This window comes from Nyctereutes procyonoides, unplaced genomic scaffold (genome assembly GCF_905146905.1).
Source record: "Nyctereutes procyonoides isolate TBG_1078 unplaced genomic scaffold, NYPRO_anot_genome, whole genome shotgun sequence".
Classification (NCBI taxonomy): Eukaryota; Metazoa; Chordata; class Mammalia; order Carnivora; family Canidae; genus Nyctereutes; species Nyctereutes procyonoides.
This window is the reverse complement of record NW_026575122.1, coordinates 7892484-7906202: the sequence shown is the minus strand read 5'-3', so window position 1 is coordinate 7906202 and position 13719 is coordinate 7892484. Positions and strand designations below refer to the sequence as shown.

The window sequence follows — 13719 nt, the reverse complement described above, 5'->3', positions numbered from 1 at the left end:
TAGATATATAAATTGTACAACAGGACCATGATGGTCCTTCATTGAAGAAGTACATGGGATGAGGAAATGGTGGAAGCCAAAGCCGGTGATTCTTGAGAAATCTGGTTGTGAAAAGGGTTAGTGCGAACAGATTAGACTGTAGCCATTGGAAAATGTAGGATCTAAAGAAGGTTTCCATTCTTTGTTTTGTTTTTGAGATGTGAGAGACCTGAACATATTTAAAAGCCAGTGCAGAGATCTGCTAGTTGTGAGAGAGAGGTTGAATATGTGTGGGGTGTAAAAGGGTTAATGGATAATACAAGAAGTCTATGAATGGGCTATACTGAGGATGGGCAGGGAAAAGAATCCCAAATAGTCATGTGGAGAGACGGGTTGCCTTTAGATAATGAGGAGGGAGAAGAAAAGAGATTAGCACAGGTGCCGTGTTAAGAAGACAAGAAACACAAATTAGCAAGCACTGACAATTCCAAAGTCAATTATTAAAGTTGCTAGATTTTCCATGTCTGTTTTCTATTATGTATACCATTTATAGACAGATTTGACTATGAAGAACTGACCACCAGTACCTCAGAGTGAAAATGTCCTTATTCCTTGTCACCTCTCATGCTGTCTTTCAAATAACCTGCTACGTCAGGTGCAATTAAGAGTTTATAGTGGAATGACATATCCTCATTAAATTTAAACTCTCTACCTCTAAAAGTTTGACTTTTTTTTTTGAATTGAGTGTGTTGATTTTGATACTATTTGCAATGTGCTGTGTGCATGTATGTATGGGTGTTTGTGAAAATCACATCTTTTAAATTTATATAAAGCTTGTTAAATGTGCATTTTGTAAATTTTTAATAGATACTTGCTTCCTGTAGCACAGTGATATTTGAGGATGGGGAAGAGGTCCCATCCATTGTCTTATCTTCAAATTGGTGAAAAAATCATATTTTAGTTCAAAGCTGTTCAAGTAAGTCCTTGCTCCGTTTTCCCACCCTGTCTTCAGTGATATTATTTGGAGTCAGCAATCAATGGATTCCATCCCTCTGAGACTTGCTTAACCTACAGCCGCTGATATAATACAGGCAAGAGCTTGTTACTTTATCTGAATTGTCCATCGCTACCTTAATGAGTGAAATGGTTAAGTAGAGGAGGGGGCGAGTCTTAAGGAATGTGTGTACCATTTGAGCTGAATATTTCAGTGTATGTAGAGAGAGGGAGGGTGAGAGAGAAATCCACTTACATCACTAGAACTGCATTGAGTGTGAGCCTGGCAGGTTAAGAGACAGACTACAGTGTCTTGCTTTCTGCAGGAAGCAGCAATGCCGTTTGTTTCCTAAGAGGAATTTTTTATTTAGAAAAGGAAGCTTTCTCTCTACCCAGGAAATGGCTTTCCTTGTGCGTTGCTATGCCAACTGCCTGCAGCCATGGTCCTCCAAAGTAAGCACAATAATGTAATTATATTGGTGTATTGCATTCAGACTCATGATTCTCGAGATTGTGTGTGTGCATGTGCTGTGTTTCTGTTAGTGACTCTCTTGCTAGCAGTCATGCTTGTGTTGAGTGTGAGGGACAGACATCATTAAATTAAATGTCCATCAGTGTCATGCTGCTAAGATTAATTGTGCAAACTTGGTTAGTGGAGTGGGACAGAGATCACTGGTCACCACTCTGTCAGCATCATTAGCAGCTAGGGAGGAGGTCCCGATTCACATGCTCTGCCCTGATTTTTTCTTTCTTTCTTTTCCTTTTTTCTTTTTTTCCTGGTTGGAGGGGTCCGTATGTGTGATTGCAAATGAAACAAGAGTATTAACAATGCTTGGCTGAATGCTAGAGACTGGTTCTCATACCACCCTGACTAATATAATTCTGTATTAAGCCTTTTTGAGGGGAGTCTGTGTGCAGTCAGCCATTTTAGCTTTTTTTTTTTTTCTTCTTTTCTTTTGCTTCTTGTTCTTCAATCTCAGAAATGATCTTGTTCTCTTGGAAGACTGAGAGCTGTATAAGGTTTCCTCAGTCTTGTCACAGCCTAAGATGGTTAGAGTTTCAGTGTTATAAAAATGGAGACGAACACCGTTGTTCGGATTCCTTTTCTGGTCTACAAGTGTGAGGGGTTTTTTAAGCTTACCAGTAGTGACACTTTAAGCTGCAGCTTGGTTTCCTCCTCCTCTTTTTTTTTCCCCCTTTTTCTTTTTTCTTTTAATTTAATGCTGTAGAGGGTGACTTGCCATCCATGAGAGATTGGTACATGATGTGTAAATTCAGTTCAGCATATGTTTCTTCATTATGAAACCACTAGCAATCCCAGCTAACCATGGAGTTATGGGCCAGCAGGAGAAACATTCAGTAAGTATCGCAAATGCTGCTTGTGCTTCATCAGCACGTCATAGAGAATTGCTTTAAAATGGGAATTATTGCTGCTTCTGTTGAGGGAAAAGAGGTCTTTTAGAGGGTGTGATAGTCTACTTGGAGGCGGGAGGGTAAGTTATGACTGGCTTGTGCTTCTAATTTTGTTGTGATTTTTAAAAATCTTTAACAAGACCAACAATTCATTTAAGGGAAAATATCGGACAGCCGATTTTTATCGTCAGAAATTAGCACTTGACAATTCAGGTTTGACTTAATACTCAAACAGTTTTTTAAAAAATGTTTTTTATAGTTGAATTTAATGAGAGATCATGGAAAGGGTTATTGGGAACAGGCGTCTGTGGTAAGGAATTCACATGTAGGTTTGAGGGAGGGCGGGAGAGCTTTGGGTATTGATTTGGTAATAAAACGTTTGGTTAGTGGGACTCATCTGACTTCTTAACATGCATTAATAGGTGATAAAAACAGAGGATAATTTTTTTAATGCCACAAGTATTGCTGCTTTCTAATTGATCCCATGAGTCAGCTATGCATTTGTCATGCCGAAATCCCACAGGCAGCTACTGCTGTTTGTAGGAAACACTCTTCTATGGCTAACACCAAGCCTGAGCCGCCTGTTTCAGGAATGGGAGTTCTCACGGTGCTACTTTTATGTCACCATGTTGGGAGTTTCCTGCCGTCACACTGATTCATGTGGTTTATCTCTCTACATTTTTTAAAATTCCCCAAATAAAAATGTATAAATTTAGGCGCTTATACAGGAGTCTCTAAGTATTTTTAAATTGCCTGTTTTTACACCCTATTATATAGCAAGCGTTCTATTGGGGTATAGGAATTATCTTCTATGTGTTCTAAAATGGATAAGGTGTTAAAATTGTGAAAATTGAGAAAAATCGCTAAGGCTTTATACAGAGGAGGCCATGAATTAGGAATATTTAGCTGCTTAGGCTTATGAGTGTAGTTTGGTTTTGATAAATTAAATCCAAGAGATTTTCTTAGATGAAGTGACCCTTATGGCACTATCTCACTTTTCCAGTGAACCGCAGGGTGTTCTTAGGGCAGTATCTGAGGTGGAAGCGTGCTATGATGTTGTGGGTAGAGCCCGGCCCCTTCATAATGAGGCCCTAGTGGTACCTCACTAATTAAATCTCTTCAGGTCAGATCCAGGAAAAGACTGGCCTTCTACTCACTTACTTTCAGTAATAGAAAAGGTTGTTATAGAAGAGTTCCACTTTTGATTTTATTAGCAGGGCCTTTGAAATTAAACTCCTCTGTAGTCATGGTTTCTCCAGGTAAAAGTGAGAATATTACTTAAGACCACTTCAGGAGCCTTAGAAGGAAGGTTTAAAGTACAGGTTCCTTGTCTACCTTTTTCACATATCCTTTCTCAAAATGGAGGGAGGGAGTATTTAAATTAATAATATAATTTTACTGAATGAATAAAATTGTTAAAATTATTTGCTAATGGTGCTGGGGGAAGTATTACTAGATTTGTGACAACAAGAGCAGTTGGGATACCACCGAATAGTGCGTAAGCTACAGTACCTAGTATACTGTTCTGTAAGCATATTTGTTTCCTGACAAGTGCTTTATGTATATATTTTACTGAAATTTAGGGTAATGCTATAACAAAAGTAACCGTAGCCATAAAATAGCCTTGAATCAAGCAATCTCTTAAAAAAAAAAAAAATGTAAGTGGTATGTCCATGATACTTTTACAAACTGAAGGACTGGGATTGGCCATCCCAGAGCACCACGTGTGGCAGCGCCGGCCTGTGGCATCAAGATCTTGCCGTGTACTCATGGATGAGTTTTTGGTTATCTAGACTTTGCTGTGTAATGAGCAGGCTTTCAGATTTTAATGATTTACGAGGAGTTGAATAGGAGCATAATCACTCTGGCTCTCATCTAACAGGTGACTCAGTAAACTGTTGAGCAAGAATGAGTGAGAATGCCCCTCTTCTGACTTGTGAGGCTTTATAAGACTGATGTCAGAGCTAATTTTAAATGAGGAAAATTTAGTAAATTGACAAAGACTTCTGTTTTTGCTTCTACAAAAGGTTGCAGCTTTTTTGTGGCTTTGCTTCTTTGACAATAGAACTGAGCAAGAAACTAAAAAAGCAAAAACGTTAAATTGGGTGCTTTTAAAAGAGCTGTGATTGGGCACCAGTAGTAAACTCACTTATTCTGCTTTTTTCAGATCTTATGGGCTCCTATTCTTTATTTCTGGCTCTATTTCAGTGCATTTTCTCAGTTGCTGGCACATAGTAGGTACACAATAAATGCTGTTGAATTTCTCATTTAATTTTATTTTTGAATCAATGACGTTTCATTTAACCCTCTAAACTAGTGAATTTCATATATTTTATTACATCTCCTCCCTACCCCAGCTCTATATAGTCAGTTGATAACACTGGGATGAATACCTGTATGTCACCAAAAATGTCCCAGCTTGGGTTGTATGTATTCTAGTCATCTAGTGCTTTCAGTTAGTCTTCAGAGAAATCTTCTAGTTTTGTGAATTTTGAAAATAAAATACATTTTAAAAATACGATAAAACTGTACTTTCTAAAAGACTACTGTTGTGCACGAGTTGTACTGACTGTGGATAGATATTTCATGAAAAGAAGTTTTCTAACCTCAGTAAATTGGGGAAACCTTTAGGATGGCATTACGGTTGTCATTACTCTGTTTACCAACTGTTTTTTTTAACCTGCCTCTCCCCTTTTTGCCTGCTGCAGGTTATCTAATGGGAAGGGTGTTCCTTGAGCATTCTTTTGAAAATTCTGCACTCTAGGATGACTTTGAATCCTTGCAGATTTTAAAATGAATTGCTTAAAATCAACCAGCTTGATATTGTGAAACTGATAATCCCTTTTCCAGTTGGGCATTTTTCTAGGAATTACTGGAATATGTAGTGGGCTGTACTTAAAAATAGATGAAACCTCAGTCATGATTGAATAATAATTTTAAAAAGTGGTGTACCTAAGAAAACACTTTACTTAAATGTATGGACTAAGTCACAGTAGCTGTCCTTTATTGAGCACTTATTGTATGACAGGCACCGTATATCATCTGGCTTAATTATTATAACAACCTTCTAAAAAAAGATGTATTGTCACCCTTTTAGAGATAATGAAACTGAGGCTTAGCAGGGTAAAAAATAATTTTTTTCTAATATCTAGTGAGTGGTGGAGCCGTCATTGGAAGCCAGGTGTGTCTGGTTTCATAGCCCTGCTTCAGCCCCAGACCTATACTACTTCTCCTTATGTAGCCAAATTTAGACTACATTAGATGTGTAGACTGCATAATTATGAGAGCTGGTATTAATCAGTGCAATCCATTACCTGAAAAAAATGCTTGCTTTCCTCCTGCTACTCTTTCCTGGTGTGTGTGACATTCCAAGCACTGTTAATGTAAAGAGCAACAGTATCACTATCAAAATTATTGTATAAAACTTTCATAAAAGTAGTTTTATAAAGCTGTTTATTGCTATGTACAATTTTGATGTTTCCTTGAAACTTGAATTGGGATGATCAGGAATAGATGCCAATTAGCACACTTCCTTCCTGTTTCTGTTTTTCTGTTTGGCCTTATCACGTACATACCTTTTTTTGTTTTGCTGCTTAACTCTTTAAACATGACCTTTGCACCTCAGCTTCCACTGTTCTGTTTGTAGCTTGTGACAGCCCATCTTTGGCCACTTGTGCTCCATTGGAAGCACTGAGTCTGGCTCTTTCGTCTACCCTGTTTGTGCTTTAATGAGGTCTGCATCTGTCATGGAACCCAACTAGAATTCATGGTCTCTTCTCTGAAGTCCATACTGGTCATGGCTTGTTTGTAGCCATAAATATGAATTTCATTATGTCATTAGCTTCTTAACCAAGAAGGAAATTAATGGAGCCTAACCATATATCTAAATTCCTGTTGGGTCACTAAGGCCCTCACTAATTGACATTCTCTTCTTTATGAACATATTTTTCCCCCGATCATGACTTTTTTATTTAGGACAAGATGATCTGATTACAGACCCTTCAGATTCATTTTCTTTTCTCATTTCTCAACATGCAGTGCTCTTTTCTTGACTTTCACTTGCTCCTTGTCTCTCATGTTCATCTCTGCTTTCTCTGAATATTGATTGGCACCTAACATGCAATGCTTAATTTTATTTATTCTTCTAACCGGTGCTTGTAATTGGTTTGGTATTTATAGTTCGATGAGAGATCATATCTTGAATGAATTCTCTCCCTGCCTTGTACCATGTATTAGAGATAGAGTTGGAATTCAGAATTGTTAACTGTTAAAAGTACAGTATATAGAGAGAAGAATAACAGGAAGTAAGTATAGGTTAGAAGAATGACATGTGAGGGTCCAAGGCAGGAAGATATAGGAGCATGTGAGGAATCAGAAGGTTAGGAAAATCAATGAAGTGTCATTGTTGGAATGGATTATATTAGAGAGTAGGTCAAAACAGGTGATGGAGAGGAGGATTTCAGGATACCTGATAAATAGTGACTATAATTTGAAGATCCAGCAAAGGAGTGTAACTTCGTTATCTTCTCCACCTCCCAAAGTACGTTTCCCCATCTTTAACCAGAATATGTTTAAGAAAACTCAATTTTTAAGAAATTGTTTTTTTTCCTACCCTGACAATTTGACCTTGTCTGTAAACACTGGGTAGAGTATCTTTGATATAATTTGATTGATGCATTTTCCTTAGCAATGTAGAAAATAGCACTGATTAATTATAAATGTTAGGTTATGTGTCTTTTGAGTTAAGACTCCACCTTTTCTTTATCTGATCTTTTTTTTTTTTCTTCATCTATTATGACAGATACATTTCCTGAGATGAAATAAACTCATCTCTTGGGGAGGTTTTTCACTGTGCTAGCTCACAAAGAGGCCTGAGAGGGAGCAATATCCTATTGTTTTATTCAAGGACAAGGTCATCTTGCCTTGGAATTGGGCCAAGAAACCCTAGCAACAAATAATAGATCTTTTTACTCTGTTAGAAGTGAAGAAATCTATTTTAGAAACTTGCAGTGTATTGCATACGCTACTTATATGTGTGAGATTGAGAAAAGTTCTGTCTCCTTGTGGAATATATTAAAGAAAAACTCTTACCTTTAGACAAGAGAAGAACCATACTTCCCATCCTTGCTTTTAAATATTGTTTAATAATTTACTAGTGATCCATTTAAAATTAGACTTATAAAAATTAAATCAATTAAGATTAGTGAAAAAATGGTCATGTCACTATAAATATCCCTGAAACTTCTTCAGTCCATTTCCTTGATTTTATGTCTGACAACACTCTTAATATTTTATCCAGGTAATCTGTTTAAGAATTCCTCCAGAGTGATCATTTGGTTTTCTTCATTTTCCTGTATTAATAATAGTCATGTAAAATTATTTTTATTTAATTTAAATCCCTGATGAAGTATGTTTTAATGCTTACTTTATGTACGTAGTAAAAAGAAAAAGTTACTACTGTCACATCTGTGGCAGTTTTTTGTAAACTTTGAAAAACTTTGCCTATTTAGAACAAATAACCAGCTTATCATTATCCACATATTTTATTTAGATTATGGTTTGGTTATGAGCTCTTTTTTTTTTTTTTTTGAGATTTTATTTTTTTTTTGAACTTTATTTTTTTTAATACGTTTATTTTTTTATTGGTGTTCAATTTTTTTAAGAGATTTTAAAAACAAAAGAACATGAATGCCTGGATGTATATAGAGATTTGTGTGTGTGCGCGTGCACGTGTGTGTTTTAAATGAAAGTTTATAAATGTGTCCTCTAGGTCCCTGTTACTTTCCTGTTCTAGGATCTTTGCTCTCTCTACCTCCTTATTTTTCTTCATCATTAAGAAATTAAATTTATTTTTGAAGACCTGACATATGCTTGTATTTCCATTTACAGTATTAAAATGCCAGTGCTATTAGTACTGACATAGGAGTTATACAGGACTGGTTAAATACTGTGCCCATATTCTGGGAACATAGATAAGAAATGTGTACGAAAGCATATAAGAGAGCATAAATATACATTTATACTCTAAAGCTCATAAAGAAGTGATAGATTACACTAAAAAAAAAACAACACGTCCCTCTATGTTGTGCATCATACAGATCGTCCTTTTAAGCTCTTGATCCCTGCCCTTGCCTTTCGTTAGTATAGAAACACTTTCACAACACAGAACTAGTCAGTTGTCAACCTCTGCCATTTCTTCTTATTAATTGAACCTGTAGCATAGGCTTCTTATGTTAGTTTTGTTGTGTATATATAGTGTTGTGTGTGTGTATATACATATATATGTGTGTGTGTGTATTTGACATATAATAATTGTTCTTAATTAGTCTATGATATGGGTCATATCTGCATAACTTACCAGTCAACCCCTTATCTCTGTTTCCTTTGTATGTTAAGTCACTATATAAATATTCCCCCATGAACTTTGAATCTTTTCATTCCTTGTCAGTACACAGATCACACTGCATGCTCATTCCTTATAAAGGCTGTTCTCAGAGACATCTTAGTAATGGGTTAACCTTATATTTGTTGATTGAAAAAGTAATAGTCGAGGGACACTTCGGTGGCTCAGCGGTTGAGTGCCTGCCTTTGGCCCAGGGCATGATCCTGGAGTCCTGGGATCAAGTCCCACTTCAGGCTCCCTGCATGGAGCCTGCTTCTCCCTCTGCCTATGCCTCAGCCTCTCTCTCTCTCTCTCTCTCTCTCTCTCTCTCTCATGAATAAATAAATAAAATCTTTAAAAAGAAAAAGTAATAGTCTGAAAACATCTTGCAGATTAATGTATATTTTTTTGTGAACTCTAGAGAAGTACATTATTGGTTTATATATTGACTTGAATTGATTATAAAATGAAATATATATATAAGTGTATTTCATGCATATATATGTGTTTGTGTTAACACAATATGTAGTTAACCCATAATCTCATTTCCAATTTACATATATAGAAAAGGCTAGAATTTAACATTCTGCATGGTTTATTTTATTGGTAAAAGCTAACTTTAACTAGGGAACTTAAAAAATAGAGATTATGATAGGAATACCTTATAATGAATTATTTCCAGTAGGTCAACTTTTCACTAAGTTTAAATGCTAGTAAAGAACTTCATGACTTTCATAATGAAAGAAGACAAACCTGCCTGTAAAAAAAAAAGGCCATAGAATTGTAATCTTGATTGCCTCTCTTCTAGAGAAACAGAATGGGTTCAACTAGACACTTCTAGTCTCTGAACTATTTTGAATAAATATGAAAGCACTTTTTTTTTCCCTCAGAAAATCAGAAAAATATTGGAGTTAGTGGGAATATTATGATGTGCAGTTTTTCTGGGTTTTATTGAACGGAGAAGTGCATAGCACTTTTACTATTAGTGAAAAAGAAGATTGCTTGGGGCTATTAATAAGGATTGAGAAGAATTCACTGAGCATGTAGTGGCTGGGCAAGGGGCGGGGGGGCCAGGGGACGTGGGCAGAATTTGAGTGATGAGTACAATTTACAACCTAGGTTTCCAGTGATTGAGATGTGAAAGCTGAAATTAACTTTTTCTTTATGGCTAATTAATCTCTTATTTACTTTTTTTTTTAAATACCCTTTTCTTCATACTAAGTGGCAACTAAAAATAGGCATTTTATGTTTGTATTATATTAATCTATAAAGTTTCCTATTCCTTGTTTGAATTAATTCTATTTATGGAAACAATCAAATGTCAAAATTATACTAGTTTAGAGATAACATTCACCTAAAAATAAAAATAAAGTTATTTTAGAAGGGGTACCCCCTGAATAGGTAAACTAATTTTTGATGCTTGCTTGCTTTGTGTTATTGTTATTCAGGTGGCACTTTAACCTGTGGCTTGTCTGCATTATTAGTTTTGTGCAAAACTTACCATTTAAAAAAACACGTAACTTACATATTCTTTGAAAATAAAGCAGGTAAAGACAAGGACAGAAAAAGAATCACAGGTTTACTAGTCAGATAAAACTATTGGTAACATTTTAATACATATCTTCGTATTACAGACATGTTTGTATTATACCATAGTATAAAATCTGTAATAGTATTTGTTCTAGATTTTCCTTCCCCCCAAAATATATGTAGAAAAATGTATTTGAGGACAACTGATTTAAGAGACACTTTAACTATTATGAGACTTCTAAGCTGCTTTGTCTACTTTACAGTTTTAAAGTTTGCAACATATTATATATTGCTATACAACATACTATGTATTATATATAATTTACATTTTGAGGGAAAAGTTATTTAAGAGCTTCTTTAGTTAGTGTTAGGATTCCATCTCATATGGAAAAAATGCAACATGATTTTAATAAAGTTTACTGTATTCATATCATTGTGTTTTTCTTGAAATTTGTGACAAATTGTAAGATACTGGAAGTCAATATTAAAGTGTCTAAAGAAAAAAAAGTGAAAAAATAAAAAAAGAAGAGAGCTTTCAAATGGCTTAGCTAAAGAAAATATGTAAATACCTGTGACAGCATTCTTGTCCTCTTCCCTTTCCATTGTGCATCATGTCTTTTATCATTGAAACCTTTTGTGTTCTTTTTTCTTTTTTAATTTAAAGATTTTATTTATTTAGTTCATGAGAGACCCAGAGAGAGAGGCAGAGATGTAGACAGAGGGAGAAGCGGGCTCCCTGCAGGGAGCCCGATGTGGGACTCCATCCCAGGACCCCTAGGTCACGCCCTGAGCCAAAGGTAGATGCTCAACCACTGAACCACCTAGGTGCCCCCCTTCCATGTTCCTTTTAGTTGGGCATATTCTCAGATTTGTTTACCCTTCATTAGCCTGTTTTCTTATTGTCTCCGTGAAAAAAAATTAGCAACTTAGTATAAATAAGATTTAAAGCCTGCGTGTTGAAGAACAAATATCCAAAAGTTGACAGTAGTGATATTAAATGAAAACTTACTTTGCCCTAGAAAAAGAGATATGGATAAGTTAAATGTCTCTCAGGCTTTTTTCTTAGAGCAAGACTTCTTAAGCTCTCTCTTTGAATAGAAGAAGAGAATATAGATTGTAGTTCTTAAGTAATAGAAGTGTTTTCAGCATTAACTGAATAAAATGTCAAAATAAGAAAAGAAAACTGAATGTTTTCTTGTGGGTTTTTATCCAGATTTCTCAAAAAGAGATTAAAAAATATGATTTGAAAACTTTGTGTCTGGCTGCCTATATTTAAATGCTTGGGTGAGCAGTACTGACAAAAAATACATAGGAGTGCACAAGCAGGAATGTCATGTATAATTTGAGTAGTCTACAAAGAAGGAAATAAGACTTGAGCTGTGCCACAAATAAGGTCAAGAGATAAGCAAGATGTGAAGAAAAGAGGAAATGGGTGGAATTTTTGCAAGGCAAACAGAATGAGCTAAAAGCACTGAATCAAGTGTTCGTGTATAGTCAAGGAACAGTGATATAGATCAGCTTGGCTGAGGTGGAGGGGCAGCTGGAGGTGTACAGGCTGATGAGAGAGAACCCTTTGAATATCAGGTCGAAGAATTTTGGGCCAGTGCTGTAGAATGAGGAAATAATTAGAAAGCCATTAACAGTAGAATATAGTGAAAAGTGTAATGTGGCCAGGGTACCACCTGGGATTGTAATGTTCATGAGTTAAGTTTCTGAAGTATAAGCTTTGCTTTAGGTCTTTCTTGAGGGTAGCTAGTAGTCAAAGCATTTCTATCAATATGGACATAGTTGACTAATCATTTCTTCCAATTATATTAGGTGAGCAGGTTGGATGGATCAAGAATTCTCTAGGATTATTTTCTTTAAAAATTTGTGTGTATTTTAATGAAAATGTAATTTTTCATCACATCTAAGACACCATTGACTAACTCATCTTGTTTTAAATAACCCAGTATTTTCTTTTCATTGATTTTAGGATGGATCTCAATTTCAAAACTGTTAAAATAAAAAATAAATTGTATATCTTAGAATCAGTGAAATATGATATTAGCATAATACTTAGTATAATTGTGTTTAACATTTGTATATTACAATAATAGTGTACATATAGTTGTGGAACTAGATACACAAAATCACTGGTTTTAGGAAAATGTATTCTGTATTTGGTTTTGGTTATTTGTAAGACTGCACTTCTGTCTTAGAGTTGCTCACAGAAGAGCAGCAGGAGAGGCATCTGTTGACGTGTGCATTAGTGTTATGTATGGGGCCCAGTGGAGGAATATACAAGGGGCAGCAGGAGCCCACCAGGTGAATATGAATAGATTTAAGGAATAAGGGCATTTCAGGCAGACAGATTTTGAAGGTTTTAAGCAGCAGATCAGAGTCATATGATAGAAGAACTTAAAAGCCCGAGATGAAATGAGGTTGAAGATGCCCTGCTCCCATAATGGTTTCTATGTTGTAATCTTGTAATTGATAGGATGCTATCTTTTCTATCTAAAGGAAACTAAATCCTGAAATATATTAAAAATAACCATCCTAGCGATCTACAGGAGCTCTTAGAACTTAACTATGAATGGGAGAAGGGAGATCTCACTTAGGTTTCTAGGAATAGTTTCACTTTCTATCTATAAAAATAACCCAGTTGGGGAAATAATTTGTACATGAAATAATGAAAACACTAATCTAACCAGTTGTAACCTTTGTGAAGGAAGTTACACAGAGAGAAGGCATTAGTAAGAACTGTAGCCTAGTGGGTAGAGGAGGGCTCCAGAGCCAGGAACTTGGATTTCTATTCTGGCTTCACCACTCACTAGCTATGTGAGTCTAGCTAATTTGTTTAGCTTCCCTCTTACACCGATTTCATTTGTACAATGGAGATGGTATGGTTGTGTGAAGATTAAACAAGATAAAACCTATAAAGTGCTTAGAGCAATGAATGGCCCATAATAAGCACAGTTCCTATGTTTTTTTTTTTTTTTACGATGGCCGTTTATCCTTCATTATGCAGGAGGTAAGGAAAATTAAATCTGTCATGCAAGTGGATCAGAGACTATGTGTTAGGTTTTCTCTTTGCTTGGATGACATGTCTTAATGTTGATTCACTTTTCTTCCTCTGCAGTTCCATACTCAGCAAGCAATCTTCTGTTCACTAATCTAGTATTAGAGTAAAAAGTAACAGTCATAATGTCATTAGCTAAAAGTAAGGTTTCCTATGTTCTAGGCAATGGTCAAAACTCTGTTCATATATTATCTCATTTAATCCTCACAACCATGCAAGTATATTGTCTTCTTTTATAACTCAAAGAAATCAAGGCATAGAGAAGTAAAGTAACTTTTCCAAAGTGATACAGCTAATACGAGTGCAGCCAGTGGAAGTCTTTTCATGTACAGGTGTGCATACATATGCATGCACACGTGCA

General features: G+C 35.6%; 1 protein-coding gene across 10 annotated transcripts in view; it reads left to right on the top strand.

Annotated features, from left to right (window-relative positions):
• Positions 1-13719, top strand: part of RAPGEF2 (Rap guanine nucleotide exchange factor 2) — a 241234-nt gene that overhangs the window by 150380 nt on the left and 77135 nt on the right. For 2 of the 10 annotated variants that reach the window (XM_055336320.1, XM_055336319.1), the window contains exon 1: positions 1990-2331. The exons of 7 other annotated variants lie outside the window; for them this stretch is intronic. In XM_055336320.1, the coding sequence (XP_055192295.1) occupies positions 2272-2331 (60 nt within the window). In that variant the 5' untranslated portion in view covers positions 1990-2271. Of the gene's footprint in view, positions 1-1989; positions 2332-13719 lie in introns of those variants that run through there. One more of the 10 variants, XM_055336321.1, reaches the window with a different exon arrangement.